The sequence below is a fragment of the Dendrobium catenatum genome, unplaced genomic scaffold (assembly GCF_001605985.2).
Source record: "Dendrobium catenatum unplaced genomic scaffold, ASM160598v2 fragScaff_scaffold_437, whole genome shotgun sequence".
Taxonomy (NCBI): domain Eukaryota; kingdom Viridiplantae; phylum Streptophyta; class Magnoliopsida; order Asparagales; family Orchidaceae; genus Dendrobium; species Dendrobium catenatum.
Window position 1 is genome coordinate 268,257 of NW_021318899.1, and position 18,753 is coordinate 287,009.

General features: G+C 34.9%; 1 protein-coding gene across 4 annotated transcripts in view; it reads right to left on the reverse strand.

The window, feature by feature from the left end:
• Positions 1 to 4,683: 4,683 nt before the first annotated feature.
• Positions 4,684 to 18,753, reverse strand: part of LOC110099859 (acyl-CoA-binding domain-containing protein 6) — a 32,898-nt gene continuing 18,828 nt past the window's right edge. For all 4 annotated transcript variants that reach the window (XM_020827154.2, XM_020827153.2, XM_020827156.2 and 1 more), the window contains exons 13-18: positions 16,367 to 16,455; positions 13,343 to 13,426; positions 13,079 to 13,267; positions 12,475 to 12,630; positions 7,602 to 7,661; positions 4,684 to 5,165 (exon numbers count right to left, since the gene is read on the reverse strand). In XM_020827154.2, coding sequence (XP_020682813.1) covers positions 4,977 to 5,165; positions 7,602 to 7,661; positions 12,475 to 12,630; positions 13,079 to 13,267; positions 13,343 to 13,426; positions 16,367 to 16,455 — 767 coding nt within the window. In that variant the 3' untranslated portion in view covers positions 4,684 to 4,976. The remainder of the gene's footprint in view (positions 5,166 to 7,601; positions 7,662 to 12,474; positions 12,631 to 13,078; positions 13,268 to 13,342; positions 13,427 to 16,366; positions 16,456 to 18,753) is intronic.

Consider the following 18,753-nt stretch of genomic DNA (forward strand, 5'->3'; position numbering starts at 1 on the left):
TGCGCACTCGGCACCTCAGAAACATACCAAAAGTTACGCGGTAAAAACTGAACCAATCAAAAAATACGGACGAAATTCGCTAACGAAAACGAAATTCTGACAGAAAAATCGTTCAAACTTCACCGTTCTGAAAATTGAGAAAGGCGGAATGTGCCTTACCTTGCGTACACCAATTTCTTGAACTACTGCAATGGACGAAAACGGACGGGAGTCGCCCAAAAATCACTTTTCCTTCTTTTTCCTTCATTTTTCTCTCTCCTGGGCTTTTCTCTCTCTTCAAAATATCTCATTTCTATATATATCCAGACTGATTGTCCCGGACGATCGAAAGTTCGTCCCGGGACGAAGTGGCTCTGGACGAATTTCGTCCAGACGAGATTAATTACCGTCCTTGGACGACTTGGCTCTGTAAAATTTTCGTCCATACGAAATTAATTATCATCCCGTACGATCTGCTCACGGGACAATTTTCGTCCAGACGATCCGAATTTCGTCCAGACGAACCATGCAGCCAAACTTGTTTTCCTGCACAACCTGTACCGATCGTCCCGGACGATCAAACTTCATCTGGACGAACCTGGGAGCAAAATGGCCTTTACATTTTGTACAATTGCATATAATAGTGATTTTGACATTTTAATTTGATTATATTATTAATGTAAGCATTGTGAATGAATATGATCATGTTTTAGTAATAATATGTGTGAAAACAAGTAAATGCTTGTGATTTATAGACGTTGGATGGAGACTTATTTATATTTATAAAGAATGGTAGGCCGACGAACTTTTCTTTAAATACTGTGATTTGGTATTATCCTATACTAATTCATGTGATTCATTGATTTGAAGTTATAAGGAGTTAATTACAGTGTCGACGAGCAAGAGTGACAAATCTATTTACCGAGCCAACGGTTATTAACTTACTAATTACTGGAACAATATTATGTAAGGCAGAACTCCTTACCGATTTAGTATGATTACTTGAATATGATTAATTGTATTGTTTCATTGCTACTGATATACTATTATTGATTTATTGTATTGTTATTGTCGATCCACTATTATGCTACTGATTCATTGTTTTGAGCATGTGATTCTTATTGTTGAGTATATGCTATAAGCTACTGATTAACACTGATACTAATATAGCTGAACATAATGTGTACACTCATATATGACTTTTAGATAATATTATAATGTATTGTTATAAATTTTAATAGTTTTTGTGAGTACAACCGCTTTATTGGTTTAATGAATTATTTATTTGGTAATATTGCTAAGATTTATGAGTTAAAAATGATCATTTACTTCTTGACTATTTTGACATCCGTACAACACTATACTGTTTTACTAGTTTCCATATCTTACTGGTTTAATGATTTATAGGCTTCATTGTTATTGTATGTGTTTTACTCTTTCTGCACATATTTATGATCATATTTACTGTCATAGTGATGAATTAATTAATTTCATATATATACTATTTTTTATGTGTTTTGAGTTTAATTATAATATTTTAATAACTTGTTAGACTTTTTAGCTCATTATATATAGTTTAAATGATTTCTGGTCAGTGAAGAGAACCATGAGTGTGAGATTGATTAGTTACGGAACTCCTTAGTTTTTGTTATTCTTTTATCTTTTTTTTTTGTCTTTAGATATTCTTTTATAGTCAAAAATGCGTGCTCAATATATTATATTATATGGCTCATAACTATTGTATATAATTTTTAAAATATTGAATATAAATGTATATTTATATTTTGATGAATAGAATTATTTTCGCAGGTCTGTTTTTTTTTTTAATTAGATAACCTCAATTATTATTATAAAAAGATAAAACATACAAAATTTTCAAGTTAGATTCTGGGAGTCAGTAAAAATTTTAAAGATGATTTTATTATAATGACTGAAAAATAAATTCATAATGATATTTAAGCTTATAATTCATATAAAATAATAACTTATTTACATGCTTGATTTATATATGAATATTAATATAATAATGCTACAGTTAAAGCACAACTCATTTATAAGCTATTGGGGATGCAAATTTTGATAATTACGATGTAAAATCTGTAAAAAAAAGAAGTAATGAGTTATGAATGAAAAAAAATTATACATGATATTAAACAGTAAAGGTTTTGATTTATAAGCATTTTTATTAACATTAAAATAACTTTCAATATATTTAACCATCAAGAAAATATTAGATGCCACTCATTGAATGTGCCATCTTCCAACTCACCCCAATGAATCTTTAGTTCATGTAGATTAAGGTTTCGCTTGTGTGGGCTTCGAAAATTTTGCGCCTAGGCCTCTCCGCGGTCCCTTTCTTTTGTTCGGGTCATCAAGAAGAGTTTTAACAAGCATGTTTCGAGGTAAATTTTTAGAAGGCATATTGCGTTGTGAATAAGAGATTACCTATAAATTTCACCCTCATTTCATTAGGACTTTATGATATGAGTTCATATTTCCTATAGGCACAAAACCCCTATTGTTCATTATCCCCCCCCCATAAAGAGAGAGAACATACGATTAAGGCTAGTCATCCAACATATACGTGATATCTAGTATATATTAGTAGCATGTTTAAGTATTTGAAAATTTAATAATTAAAATTAGAAATTTACCATCTTAAACTTAAAGTGAATAGTGGGGGGAGTGATGATAAACCCAATCAAGATCCCATAGTTATGTGGGCCCAGGTCATCATGGTCCCTAGTCTACTTAGTCAAATTAAAGGAGATAGTCGACCCAACCTGACAGAATGATCCTTATCAGCATCAACGGGTTTCTTCGTCCAATGATACATTGTAGACTTGGGGTGAATGTTTGTCTAAGGGGACAAATTTAAATCAACCTTAGGCTTTTTGCCCTATCGATCATATCTAATTGATTCATTATTCAATGATTTAACATTATTAGGAAATATATGGCTCTGACTATGACCGTAATTTAATGGTGTCAATTGACGACAAAACCACCCGGTCAGATCCCAGACATAACTATTTACATGTGGTGTCATTTGACAATGAAACGACCGATTATAAGACACGTGACACATTCTTACTAGCAAGAGATGATTTGAGAATAAATATTATTTGTATTTTTGACTAGACATTTGCTCTTTGTCAGCTGAAGTGATTTTCATATTTGTCCACCTTGATAAACTGTTACGAATGATGGATGAATTTTGCGTTAAATATTTGATGAGTTATTTCATTTTAAATATATTGATTTAAATTGATTTTAGATTTTTTTTATTTCCACTAGTATTTGAGAATTTGAGAGGCATTATAAATAATAGGCCCCATCCAGTTGAGATTTTTTGTCAACACAATCATCATCGGGATATTTATAGGTAATTTCATTTTGTCGTCCAGACCCTGTCAACTTTGTTAATTTGCCGACATAAGACCGAGTTCGTTGTCTGTTTTATGCCTTTATTAGTGAATTTTCTTTTTTATTGGCCTTGAAAGTCTAGTATGAACAAATTTCTTGGTCGACATCACGACCGTACATTTGTTTGATGGTTTGAGCCATGTCGACTCATATATATTCACGCATAAGGATCAGGCTCAAACTTAAGTTTTTTTTTTTGACCCGTGCAGTATCCTCCGACGTCATGTGTGTATCTATAACATGCTCGTCGGGGCCCATATGTGTGTATAATTTTATATGTATTTCACATCATGCATTTGTGTATGTATGATGCATATTGCAACATGTACTTTGTATGCAACAATGTATATGCATATGGAGCGTTCATGTGTTAGGTGAAGATGTATATAACATGTCTACTCATCCCAAAGTACATACTGTCATGATATGTTTGTGTGTTACACTTGTATATGTATAGTGCATTTTGCATGTATATGCACTAATGCACAGTGTATTTCCTTGATTTGTGAGCCACATCACCTCAAATTTTGCGCCAATTTTCACGTGTGGATTTCATTGAGCGATGTTATAGTCGATTTTAGGTATTGTCAATGCTTTGAACAGAACGACAAAATCCATTTTACAATTAAATGATATTTGAGCAACATCACGCATCAAATTTGTTTCAATAACCTATTTTAACAACTTTTGTCCGAATTTATCGCGAGTGGCCCCCTCTTGGTCAAATTAAACGCTCTGATCGCAACGACGCAATCCACTTGGCTATCATAGATCGTTTGACCACTTAAGTGATACATCGCGCCCACCAACCTTCACTTAAGTCTCCAATTTCGCCTTGTTTTTCGTGCTTTTAGTGTGGAGGTTTACAGTTTGTTAAGATTTTCTTAATGCTTAAAGAAGCTTTTCATACAAAAATTAAACTTCATTTGGCATAACTTTCTTACTGCTTGTAAAAACAATTTTTTAATTAAAAAATTAAAAAATTCAACTAAAAAATTGTTTTAAAAAGCAGTAAAAAAATCATCCCAAACAAAATCTAAAATTATTACATAAAGTAATAAAGCCGTCCAAAATGAAGTCTAAATCTTATAAATTTGAGAGCATACAATGCTACTATTACATAGAGTTACATGTCCTGTTGATCAAACCAAAAGATCTGCCAAGAGATGTTGCACACAAGGAAATTAATAAAAAAAAAAACTAAAATATTTCACTTTCACTCCCAAAAGAGCTGCAAAGTTCATAAATTAGTTCAGTGATCATGGACAGTTATTCAAATAGGAAGAAAAAAATCTATAAATGTTACAGTTCACAAATAATGTCACTGTCCTGTGAAATAAACACTATAATAATTAAAAGAGAATCAAGGAAATAATACAAGAAGAAAGAACCAAAAAACATTGTGATATACTGATACATCTCCTATACCAATGAGGAAAACTTTAAAAACAATAAATGCTCATAAATTCCAACGATTTATTGCCGTTAACAAACAGTCTAATAATACAAGGAATGTCAATATTGTGGGCTAAACCTGTATGAATCCTGTGAAGAAGGTAAGAGTTAAGGGATTATGAGTAATCAGAAGACTTTTCTGCTGGATTTCCGGCAAGCCAGCCCCAAACGCCACCGGAGTTTTGCCTCTGCCTTGCACTCAGAGCTGCTTGCTCCGAGGCTGCCTTTTGCCTCTGAAGTAGCTCCACTTCCTTCTGCAATGTTTCCATGTTCTGTAACTTCTGCCGAAGCTCTGCTAGATCAACCTGTAAAGAAGGATGAACTGCTTAAATCCATTTCTACTTTGCAGACAAATTATGCTTCTATAGTTAGCTCGTCTTAAGCTTTGTTTGGGACGGCTTTAATATTATTTCATAAAACAACTTCTTAGTTAACAATTTTAATTTTTTATAAAAAGCTGTTTTACGAAGCAGTAAAAAAACCGTTTCAAATAAAACCTTAGACAGTTTGGTAACATGTATCTGCAATAGTTTTTAATGTAAAAAATTTATTAAATAGGAGAAACTTTCCTTCCATGACATTGGAAAATGTAATGAACTAACTCCCCGATCATGTAGCAAAACAAAACATTAATAAATGAAGCTCAGATCAATCATAAATAGCATACCACAAATCAGGATTAATTGAAGATTTTTGTGTCATCAATCTTTGTCCTAATCTAGCTTTTGAAGCATATCTCTCTCTTGCTAACGTTATAAAATATCATACAAAAATACAACTTTAAGTAAATGTACGATGAAAAGAATGCAAATGATATGGCATATGGAAATAAAAGCATATGTTTGCTGAAAGATGGATATCATTCCTTTATGATACTATATGGAGACGCTTGTACTCATGTGTGAATGATTGCTAGTTTGTAGATTTGGAAAAAAAAATATTGATATTGATATATCATAAATGGTACAATTAGACAGCGCTCATTAACGATTGTATTACAATAATAATATGATTCTTTCCCATTCAGGTTGTTAATGTACCAAAGAATGTTTCAAAAATCTTTTTGTTATGTCATCTTTGTAATAAAAAAAAAATATTCTACAATTTTAAATGGATTCATTTATTATAATGGTGTAACTTAGAACTATGATTTATCAATTTAGTTGTGTTTATAACTCATAATTATTATTTAATAATTATTTAAATGAAAAGATATTGAGATTTAAATGAGTGAGAGGAGAGTTTGTGTATCGTCCACATGGAACTACATGAGAAAGGTATTTACATATTATGGATGTTGTACAAACATAGCAGATTACATGTTATTTTGGAATAGAATAAATTTAATAAGAAGGGGCTCTTTCAATATATTGGAAGTTGTTTATGAAAGAATGTTCAAAATTATTTTGGAAACCTTTTATGTAAGTAGAAATATTTATTTTGATAATACTTAATTTTAGTAAAAGTATTTAAAAACCCTACCCGCCTCAATATTCCAAACTCTTGGGTCAAGTCGTGACAGCATTCCTACAAATATTCTAGATGTCCGTAAATATCAGATAAAGACAATTCAAACATGTTAATGGATCAGTGTATATATGCCAAATGCATTGATTGATGCATACAAAGCTTATAAACAACTCTTGAATTTCGATTCAAACACATAATGTCGACTCGATCAATTATATAGATAAGCCAAGGACCCAAGTCTGACCTCATGGATTCCCAATGCATCATGGGTCTTGGTGAGTCATTACAATTCTGGTCATCTGATCAAAAGCACAAGATTGCAGAACTCATCTTCATAGGCCATTCAATATTCAAAACATTAATACTTACAACATACCCCCATACCCCTTTAAACCTAAGGTCATAAGTTTTAATCCATTAGGCCTCTTTAACAAACGCATTAGTACATCTAAATGCTCCTATCAAAATTTAAAATAATAAATCAAAATAAGTGCTCCACTATGGCCTTCCAACAGATAACTCTGGAATAACTAAATAATTAGATCTTGATTTGAATCACCTCTATTCCCCAACCCATTCCATGCTCAATAAAATTGACATCTAAGCAGCTCGAGGATAGGGAAACGCTTTTCCACAAAATTAAGACTAAGCAAGCTCCTTAATCAAGAGTGCTCTCTTACGAGAAGGATGAGAAAATGACTATAAGGGCTTGCGCCTATAAGAAATATCGATTTCATATCTAAATAAACATTCACCTAATATTAAGGGAAGTTTGATTAAAACCAACTCAATCTCCAAAGTACTCATTTACACATCAAAGCAGCTCGAGGATAGGGAAACGCTTTTCCTGAGCTTCAATTATTAAGAGAGATACAATGTAGAATGAAATTTTTTATAATAGATGAGCATGTCTATGCACGATGATTTGACCACATTAAGATTGTTTTGAACACATTACCATTAAAACATTTATAAGTGAATTAGATGCATGAATATCCACATTCCTATTTCACATTTTCCATGAAAGCTGACCCTTCCATCAAGTCGTTCACCAACGCATGAGAATGTGGATTAGCATACTAAAACTTCAATAGCTGAGTTACTTTACATTCAAACAAGAAGAGATTTGAGATCTAATTCATAGGCATTTCTGAATAGATGTAAATTGAGGTAGATCATTGCAGGAATAGCATAAGATACCACAGTAATTAACAAAATCCACAGCAAACTAAACAGAATAGCGAAAGCAACCTGGCCTGACGTGTGCATACCTCGAGTTTGAAACATCTCGACTGTTCAGCAGCAAGTTGGCCACGAAGAGATTGAAGCTCCTGCATAATAGGTTCTTGGAAAGTTCAGAACCACATGATGGTGGATAAATAACAACCTTTTATGCAATCAAGTAAGCTAAATTCTCAGTTTTGATAAAAAGATCAGCATGTATAGGCCACAAGCTTATATTTATCCTGTCAGCCTAGTCTAAAGGCTACGTAAATTAGAAAGACAGTATTCAAGAAAGGCATTCATCCTATGTTTTTCTATGGCAAAGATTGTCTTAATGTGGAACTATAAACAGAACAGCAATAAAAATAATTAAGAATACAGATTGTTCTAAACTAACAGCTAGTTAATTTCAGTAATTTCCAACCACTCAAGTTCAGTGCTTTGCTTTTCCTATTGTTTTTTCTTTGTTGCTAAAAGATGTGCAAACACATTTACAAAGAATAGAGTCAACACAAGTGACCCTTTTTTTTATACAGATGAACACTCATCATATATGAATGAAGAATGAAAATTTATCAAATCCGAACCCAGATAGTTGGGATGAGGCAACTCATGCAGATGCTGATAAGAGACAGCGAAGACTATAAAATAACATTCCTACTCACCAAATATGTGTTTCCAAGATCCCAAAAATATGGAATTTATAATGACAGGGCTCTCTATATGATTTTGATGCATTCTGGAAGTAAAAACAACAAAATAGATAGAAGAAAATTGCAGGAATACAAAATATGGGGGCTGATTTTTAATTACTTCAACAATAACGAAATATACAATTGATCTACTATTCGAGGGGTAGATCGGCTCTCCCAGAAACTCACACCAAACCCTAGAAAATAAACTTAGCACATGTATGATCCACTTAAATAGCCCTCACACACAAAAAACACAATTAGAACCTTCCTAAACAACATAAACACAATTAGAAAACATTCCTAAACAATATAAACTCAATAGGAAACCTTCCTAAACAGTTCCTCCTTAATTCCTCCTCCATACATAATGAATAATAGCTCTCCTAGGTCCCACAAGGGGGGCTGAAATCTCCCCCTCTATTGCACATGGTTCTGCCCAACCAAAAGGTTGGTTCGGCAAGGTACCCCTCCCCCGGCTTGTCATATCAATGCTTCCCCCCAAAAAACGTACATTGTTCTCAAGGTGGAAGGATGGAACTGTCTCGTGATCATCTCGTACGACTCCCATGTGGATTCATACTCTGACAAATCCATCCACTTGATTAGTACCTCATGTGCTCCTGTTTACCATTGGCACACCCTTCTACTCTTAGGGGTTCCAAAATGACCTTCATATCTTCTGTTAAAGTCAGGGGTAGTGAAGACAGTGTGTTCTCTTATCGCCCGCCTCAACTTTGAGACATGAAATACTGACTACAATGCTGACGAAGATGGTAATCCCAGTCGATAGATCATTGCTCCAATGCACTACAAAATCTCATAAGGCCCAAAGTATCGTGGGGACAATTTCCAATTCCTCCTCCTGGCTAGTGCCTTCTTCCAGTAGGGTCTCAGCTTCAAGTAAACCATGTCTCTTGACTCGAAGTGTACTTCTCTCTTGTGCTCATCAGCCTTCCTCTTCATGATCCGCTAGGCCCTCAACAAATATCCCTTGAGCACAGCTAATATCTCGTCCCTCTCCTCTAAGTACTGATCTACACTAGATACCGGTGCAATGTTATGCCCATAATATATTAAATGATGTGGATCTCTCTCATAGAGAATCCTGAAAGGGGTGGTCTAGCTGTTGATGGTACGAAGTGTTGTACCAATACTCGATCCAAGCAATCCACTTTACCCAAATCTTCGGCATATCCGATACAAAGCATTGCAAATAGGTTTCCACTTTCCACGCTTCTATTGATCACCTCCATCTGGCCATCTGTCTGGGGATAATATGTCGTGCTCCTCTTCAGAACTATCCCCTATAAACAAAATAGTTCCTTCCAAAAATGATTGAAGAACAACTTGTCTCTATCTAACACAATGGATTCTATAAATCCATATAAACGCACCACCTTATGCATGAAAGAAATTGATGTAGAACGGAAACGCCGGCTTTGCTACGAAGAGGATCTCCTCTCCAAAATCTGAAATTGTTCCTTGCAAAAACTGAAATAAATCTGGAGTTGGAGGAGAATAGCGTTGCCAGGGAGAGTATCTCTTCTCCAAAAAATCTGCGAGCAATTTTCAGGTTCCTTTGTTCCAAAACTTGTGAGGTGAGGTGGGGAAAGAAACAACCAACAAGAGCCTTTGAAGTTTTCGGCTAGCAGCAGGGAGAAAATTTGTTGACTCTCAGATTTTTCTCACAGAAAAAAAAACTGAGAGGAAATTTGGCCAGCCACAGCAATCAGAATTTGGAATTACACGTAAAAAAGGGAGAGAGGGAGAGAAGGGGGAGGCGGCGGGTAGCTGAGAGGGTGAGGCTAGGATTCCCAAAGCACTTAATTAAATTAAGTAAATTGATTGAAGGAATTACGGGAGAGACAAAGTTCGGTTGAAGTAGGATTTGAGGAGATTAGGATTTTGAATTATTTCCTAAAGCTTTGATTGAAGATTTGGGAATTAATTCAAATTAAAATCTCATGGGAGAGATTAATGGTGTGAATAATGCTAATTCGAATTCAAATTTTGGAATTCAAATTTGCATTAATGAAGAGCTCTTCCCTAATTGGAAAGAATGGAAACTAATTGATTACAAGGGAAAGATTAAGGGAGGTCGGCGGGGTTTTTTTGAATTCAAAATTATGAGATTTTATTTCAAAATTAATGACATCATTAAATGCCTAATTATTAAGAATGAATTAAGCAATAAATAAATTTGAATTCAAATCCTTCGTTAACTTAATCCCTCCAATTTAGGAAAGGCAATTAATAATTGGAGCAAAGGTGGGGGTTCTCGGTTGGGGTGATGAAGGGGTTGTTAAAACTGGCGGTTCAATGGGAAGGAGGAAGGGGCCGGTGGCGGTGGAAGGAGGAGATGGGGATGTCGACAAGGAGAAAATGAAAAGATAACGAAAAGAATAAAACCACGAACCCGGCCATCTCCAAGGTTGGTGGGTGATTCGTTTGCCCTTCTCCAAGGGACTCAAATCACGAGCCCGAACCCATCCTGCGGCTGGTGACAACATCGATTCCTCTCATAGGAATCTCACTAACGCTCTCTCACCAGAAGAACACAAGTGTGGGAAACAATTTTTCATATTAATCAACCATTCCTATTACAATAGCTTAAGGCCCTATATATAGGCCACATCATGAGAAAAACAAAAATTACAAAAATGCCCCTTGGGCCACCAAACTCAAATAAACTAACCTAGGGGTAGAACAAGAAATAACATAAAATAAAAGCTAAACTTCATAAAATAAATCATAAATGACAACGTAAATTAGAGCCATCGATTTACGACGCCTCCTGTGATAGATGCGTCAAATCTTCGTGCCGTTGTCCGCATCAGAAATAGTCACAAAGACTGCGGTGTAAGGGTGCTTTAGAGGTATGAAGTGTGCATACTTGCTTAGACGATCTACCACTACCAATATAAAAAAAACTCCCTCCGGATACGTTAACCCCTCAATGAAGTCCATCGTCACCTCCACCACACCCTCTCTGATAGAGCTAGAGGCTATAGTAGTCCTATTGGTGTCATGGAAAAATACATGCGCCACTAGCATATATCACATCTTACCACTCAGTCCCCTACATCTCGGCGCATCACTACCCATTATAACTCTGCGGATAACCGACTGTAGGTTTTTTGAACTTCAGAGTGTCCCCCAACTACAGTGTTATGAAACTCCACCCGGTACACCCACCCATGGGGATCATCCTCTTCAATATCGATATATTCAGCTTCCTCACCCTAGCATCTCCATTCCAACTTCCTCTCCCTCCAATGATTCCCCCCATGCACCAAGGGTGGGAATCACACCTCACTTTTATCCTCCTTGCATGACCCGATCTCCACAGCTCGACTCGGCCCCCCTCCATCTCTAATCGCCCACTCCTCTTGCCCAAAATGTCTCTTATTGTGGTTGGCCACCCTACCACCTCGCCCTTAAATTAAACCTTCTTTAATAGCTCCCCCTTGATTCCTCATCCTTACATAATGAATAATAGCCCCCTGAGTCGCATAAGAGGGGCCAAAATCTCCCCCTCTACTGCCCCTGGTTCCACCCAACCAAAAGGTCACTTTGTCCAGGTCTGGGTCGGCTAGATGCCCCCCACCCACCTGCTAACATACATCAATCTATATGCTTATTACATCATATGATTGCTTGCAGATAAAAAATATGTTTGAAAAAAAAAAAGGTTGCATTTTCACTAATTTTGTAACTGAAAATGAAACAATTTAAGGTATTTTAAGAGTTTAAAATAAATATTTAACCTTTAGCTACATCCAACAAAACAATGGAATCCAGTAAATTCATGATTTTTAACCCCCCCCCCCCCCCCCCCCCCCCCCCCCCCCTGCGGCATGCTGCTAATCTTCAAGGAAAAGTAAACAAATAAAACTAAACATGCCTATGAAATCTACACATTCTCAGTCTCCGCTTCAGCTAGCTCTTGCTTAAGTTGGAGATTCTGCAACTGTTCCATCTTTAGAATAGAAATGATGATTTTGAATTCCCTCATTTTGCACGTGAAAATGAAATAATAGCATTTGGGAATTTTGAAGGTGTTTTTAGAGTTTAAAATCAAGATTCATTTTTAACCATTTCCAACCAAATGAGAGAATCCAGTAAAATCACCATTTTTCAAAACATATTTCCTACCTTCAACGAACTAAATCAGCCCCAAAACAGCTAATCTTCATGGAGAAGTAAAACGTAAAACTAAGCATACCTTTGAAATCTCCACATTCTTAGTCTCTGCTTCAGCTAGCTCTTGCTTACGTTGGATGTTCTGCAACTGTTCTCTGTTTAGAGTAACCTCCAATTCTTCTTTCTCGGCCTCTAGTGCTGCAATGATGCGTTCACCAGACTCCTCAGTTCTCATATGCTGTGAATTTTTGTTTTGTAAATTAGAACCCAAAGCATATCAAGAGAATAAGACTGGAAGAAATAAGTATAAAACTGAATGAGACATAGTTCTTCTAAGGGGTAAATTTCAAACCATTTGGAACTTTTCTTTGGGTTTGGGATAATAGAAATGCAAGCTTGCATTTCAAGAAAATATGTTAGAGCCTGAAGTATGACAACATATCTAATAACTATATTTTACTAGTTGATTGCAAATCATTTAAAGCTTTTTGTTTATTTAAACAAAAAACAAAAAAAATAGCTACACAAAACCAACCATATCTCATATTTTTTTACTAGATTCTACGCATAATTTATCCTAACCACGTTCTATTTTCTATAGTTCGTACAACAAGGCAAGCAAGTTTAACTTTTTTTTTTTTCCAAATCATGAGACAATAAATTATTGATTCGTTATTTTTTCTTACCAAAATTCCTGAATCAACATTATCCATCATAATCTCTGTTATCTTTCCATCTTGTGCTGCTTCAGACTCGGGTGCTACATCCCTGCCAACATTTGTGGATGGGATAACTGCAGCCATACTATCTGATGTTGGCTTGTCAAATATCTTGGACTGCAGATCTGACTTGTGGCTTGGCTTAAGAACGTAAACCTAGCACATAGGAAAAAAATTAGGGAAGGAATAATAGATTAAAAGAAAAAAAACTCAAGTAGAGTACTAATTCACCTCATTGCTGTAACGCCCATTATACCCTCCAAATGAAACAAGATAATCCTCCCCATTGCACGTGCTCAAAACCACACTTAGACCCTACCATCAAAGTTATTAATCCAATCATCAGCAGTTAATAAAATCAAGCCATTTCAAATTCCTGGTGATATGGAAAGCTTAGGCAACTGTAACAAAACCACTTCCATTAAAATACCGAAGTTCATACAGAGCCAATTCCAATGTATCACTAATTAAAACAACACAGCTGCAAGAGATTGAAACGATAAAAAAAAAAAAAAACTATTCCAGAAATGATGCTGATGCATTTGATGATAACTAAAAATTGGGCAGCACAAAACACACTCTACGTTGTCCTTACCAAGAGTTTTTATAAATTAAATGTTTTCATTATTTTTTTATAAGCTAACAAGATAAATCTTATCATGCAAACATAAGTAAGTCTGATCCACCAGTTACAAATTGATCTGTTATAAACTATAACCTAGGCGCATTTTTTTAATGAGGGACTTCTGGATAAAGATGTTGCATTATTTAGATTAATAAATAGCATTAATAGTACAATGATCAAAGAGTTCTGATCACAATAATATTATATCAATGATCAAAATAAGGTTCATCAATTTTTAAGATAAAGAGAGTGAGAAAAGATATTCATAGTGAGGATTGTGGATAAAATTATAGATGAAACCACCTTAAAAGCAAATGAAAAAAAAAAAGAAAAAAAAGAAAAACTTACAAAAAATAGAGGCCTAAGATTAATAAAAGAAAGTTGAGCATATAATATCTTTTTTTTAATAGAAGACATGGATAATTATTAGTTAATATTGTTTGAAGAAGAAATGATACCAATATGTGATAGGTTTAAATATCTAGGATCTCTATAAAAGAATAAGGATAAACATAATGACATAATATCTACAGCTCAAACTAAACTAGAGAATTGCAACAAGAGTACAATTCAATAAGAATTTCATGGGAACTTAAATATATATATATATATATATATATATATATTAATCAATTATACTTATATTGATCCAAGTGCTAGGTCGCAAATAAGCATAGATGGCCAAATTAAGTATGATATATTTAGAATATTAACATGAATGTACTTTAAAATTAGGAATGCATAGAGATCTAGAAACAATTATTATGAAAAGATGGAAAAAGCACCTATGGCAGATAGATATAAAAAATTAACTTAGGTGGCTTAGTTTAGTGTTATCAAAAGCATAAGATGCTCTCAAGTCGATATGGATGTCAATGCCGAGGAGCTAATTGCTACCCTAGGCAATAGCCTACGAAAAATGAGGTGCTAAAAATAAATAATCATATCAACTAACTTTTAAGTATGATAAATAAAATGCTATCATCACATCAAAGAAATAGTGAAAATTTATTAATTTTTAAGTTTGTTGAATTCCAAGTTCAAATTTTGCGATAAATAGACTACCTTAAATAAGTATATTAAACTATTGGACTTTGTGGCATGCAAGCATAAGGATAATCCATAATTTCTACTCTGTTCCATCTTTATCATTATTCATGTTCTCTATTCTATTACTAGATTTCTAGTCCATCTCTTCATTTATCTCCTAACGCTCATCTTCTTCATCCTCAATTTTTAGTATTCTAAAACTTTAAGTTCTTGTGCCTACAATTTATCTAACTTGTTTTCAAGTGCACAACCTCGTTTCTTACACTCTTGATGCTCTTTTCACATAACCCATGTCAAATTAAAATCATGAAAAACTAACTCATCTTTTGCATTTAAAGTATTATCACATAATTCTTCAATCAAATTAATTTTCTTGCCTCACAACCTGGAGGAGCTTAACGAAAGCTCTCCTAGGAACACCTTAGTAATGGTGCACACCTGGTATGTGTGCAAGCTATTATGGCCTCTTTTTGCGTTGCATGGTGCTTAGGCAAGTGTCCAACTTGCCTTAAAAAATATCACTGATTTGGATAAGGACAATGGTTAGAAGAAGGTGTTGCCAATAAGCGCATATAGAAATAATGTGGAAGGACCAAAAAGGAGAATCAATTGAATAAATGAAGCATAGTTGAAAATATGTTAAAAGATCCGCTAAAATAGAATAACCGTGTCATATGGCATTCAACAATAATAAATATAAAAGAAGGATTCACAGAGCCAATCCTAAGTACTTAAGGCCATGGATGATGCATGATATGTCTTTATGGCTTCTGCTATAATTTGCAAGTAATTTTTATAACAGCAAAATAAATTTTAAATGTTTCAAAAGGAAATGTTACGGAATCTGCTCAAGACCACTCTACATAAACCCTAATACTTCTTTCTATTTCACATGCAGTGCCTCTTATGTTCTTGTTTTCATGGAGAAAGCTCAATTTTAGAAGAAGCTTTCTTCTCACATTTTGTTAAGAGAAGAAGCAAAGAGGGGGTACAAAATGAAAATAAAATGAAAAATATTTTTTTTAAGAATAAAACATCTATGCTAGTATTGATCACCATAAAACAATAATGCAATGACCGCACGGCCCAACCAAAACCAAGCAAAACTTGAGTCCATGCTCGTTCACATATCATTACACGAAGAATTACCACAATTCCAATGTGATCTATTATGGAACTAACATTCAAAGGGGTCTTTCTCATTCTATTTTATCCTACGTAAAAGTCTCAAGATAAAAAGATAAAAATATACTTTAAGTGGTTTTGGCATTTTATAATAAAAGCACAGCGTGCATCAATAAAGGGGTAGATATAGTTAATCTGAAAGTATTAAGAAGAAAGGGAGAAATTCTTTTTAGAGCCCAAAGTAACAAAGTTAGCAGTTATGAAAAAAAAAATTCCACAAAACATAGTTAACATATACTCTAAAAACACATATATAAATACAAGAGAATTTGTTTAGTTGGTCCAATATATATATATATATATATATATATATATGTATGTATAAAAGGACAACAAGCTGAAATAATATATGATTTTAGCATATGATACTAACCACATGCAAAGAACAAGATTACCTCACTGGCAAGAGGTACTCGCCCTTGTACAGAGGTAACAACCGACCAAACTAATGTTGACATGTGAAGAACCAGAGTTTCAGAAACGCCTGCACAGTAATATATGACGCTCAGAAAAGCAGTTGAGGATCAAAAACTACATACTTACAAATTTGGAAAACAAATATCTGGACTGCTAAATTCCAGGTAAAGGTATAGAGCGTGGTTACATGTAATAAGAGCCATAAAGATAAATAATATTTTGTTTGAACCAAACATCTTGCAAATTCTAAGCAAACTTTATATGGAGGAGGATGAAAATTAAGGGTTCATATAAACAACAACAAATGGAAAAGAAAACATTAAAGAAAAGTTAGAACTTTTCGACAATGATGTTATATGTTCTTTCAGGCGAACTTCCTAGATTACTAGGATTAGCAATAGTGGACGTGATAATAGTAGTACCAGCAGGGAAAGAGTGTGTCTGTGCCAGTGTGCCTAGATGAATAGGCTTTTACTTCCCCTCAAATTTAGTGTACAATGACAAATCTACATAAGACAGCAGATGAAATTTTATTTAAAATTCAAACAAAATCAGGTAGAAATATCTCATCTATTACTCTATATATGGAAAATACATAATCTTAGGGAATAAGGCATATAATATCACAACAGGTCTCTTGCTTGAGGGAGCACCAAGACACACCCAATCAGTTTTCAAACCACTCAACCTCACGTATACTGTGTAACCGACAATCCTAACATAACCCCAATGTAGCAAGTTATCTAGAAAAAGAAACAAAAGAATCCTTAAGGCTGAAACAAACGACTGAAAATCTTAAGGGGGATTTGAGAGTCTCCTGGATCATATCAACCAAGCCCCTGTATTATCGTACAAAAGATTCGAACCACAAAGTTAGGTTAATGTTTCATAATTAGCAGTCCTGAAGACAGTTTTTTGGCAAGAGTTCTAAATGAACAGGGCATTTAAGAATCAAATACAATTAAAAAAAATAGATTACTCCAACTAAACTTCATTTGAGCCATTTTCATGTTCTCTCCATAATTCAGAGCCTTATCACATGGTAACCTAGAAAGCTCCTTAAATGATTCCAGATCAATTTTCTGGTTTATTTTAAAGTAGATAATTTTAATTTAGTTGCATGCGTTATTCAGTTGTAGAACCCTTCATAACGACTATTTTCAGTATTCTTCATGATTAAGGACTAGCTATATTGTTTGTGTTGAAATCCAGCCGTTCCCAGTGCAAAGGATCAGACGGACACAAAGATCAATCCGTGGGATACTCTCGTGGATCACGCCATAATGGAGGAACAAATTTAGGAAAGATTTTTATGTATTATTTATGTATTAAATCTGCAATTCATTATTTCCTCATTAGGATATCTTGAATAGATCTATAAATAGGGAAGATTGTAATGAAGAATTTCAAGCTTTTCCCTCTCAAATTCTCAGTTTTAACATGGTATCAGAGCCCGTCGTTGAAGAACGATCGTAGAGGAGGGAGGAGGAGAAGAAGAAGAAGAAGAAGAAGAAGAAGAAAGGCTCGACTCGGGCTTCAGACGCGAAAAGCGACGCTTGACGCTCGGACACCCTAGCCCTGCCTCTCGCTCGAACTCAAAAGAATAGCAGGAAGTCTGTTCAGCCGACCTCCAACCGGCCCGAAGCCTGTCGACTCCGCCTCCATGCGTGGCCCCTCCGACCTTGCCCGATCGAGCTTCTCCCGATCCAGAAGCCTAGCAGCCAAACGAAGAAGACACGAAGCCTAGCAATCGAACGAAGGCGCACCGACCCGAAGCACACGGAATCTCGCAAGCCGATCTCCTGCTTACGACTTAAAGGGATGAATCGTGCGACTCTGCGTGTGCCCTAGCCACCCGATTCGAGTCTTGTTTTAAGACTTGGCTCAACCGATTATTTAAACCGAGAAGGAAGTCTAAAAAAAAAAATCGACCTTCATTGTCGGACATAAAAACAAAAGAATATTTTTTGAAAAAAAAAAGAGAAAATCCTTATTATCGACCTTTATTGTCGACAAGGGAAAATTATTTTGAGAAGCCTTCATTGCTAACTAAGGTAGATAGTCTTAATCACTATCATAATGTCAGAAATCAATTTCTCCCAAAGCATTGACCAAACGGAGGAGTCGATGGTGCACCAAGGGCGAGGTGACCTTCAAAGCATTCAACCAGAGAAAATCCTTATTATCGACCTTTATTGTCGACAAGGGAAAATTATTCTTGAGAAGCCTTCATTGCTAACTAAGGTAGATAGTCTTAATCACTATCATAATGTCAGAAATCAATTCCTCCCAAAGCATTGACCAAACGGAGGAGTCGATGGTGCACCAAGGGCGAGGTGACCTTCAAAGCATTCAACCTTCCTAT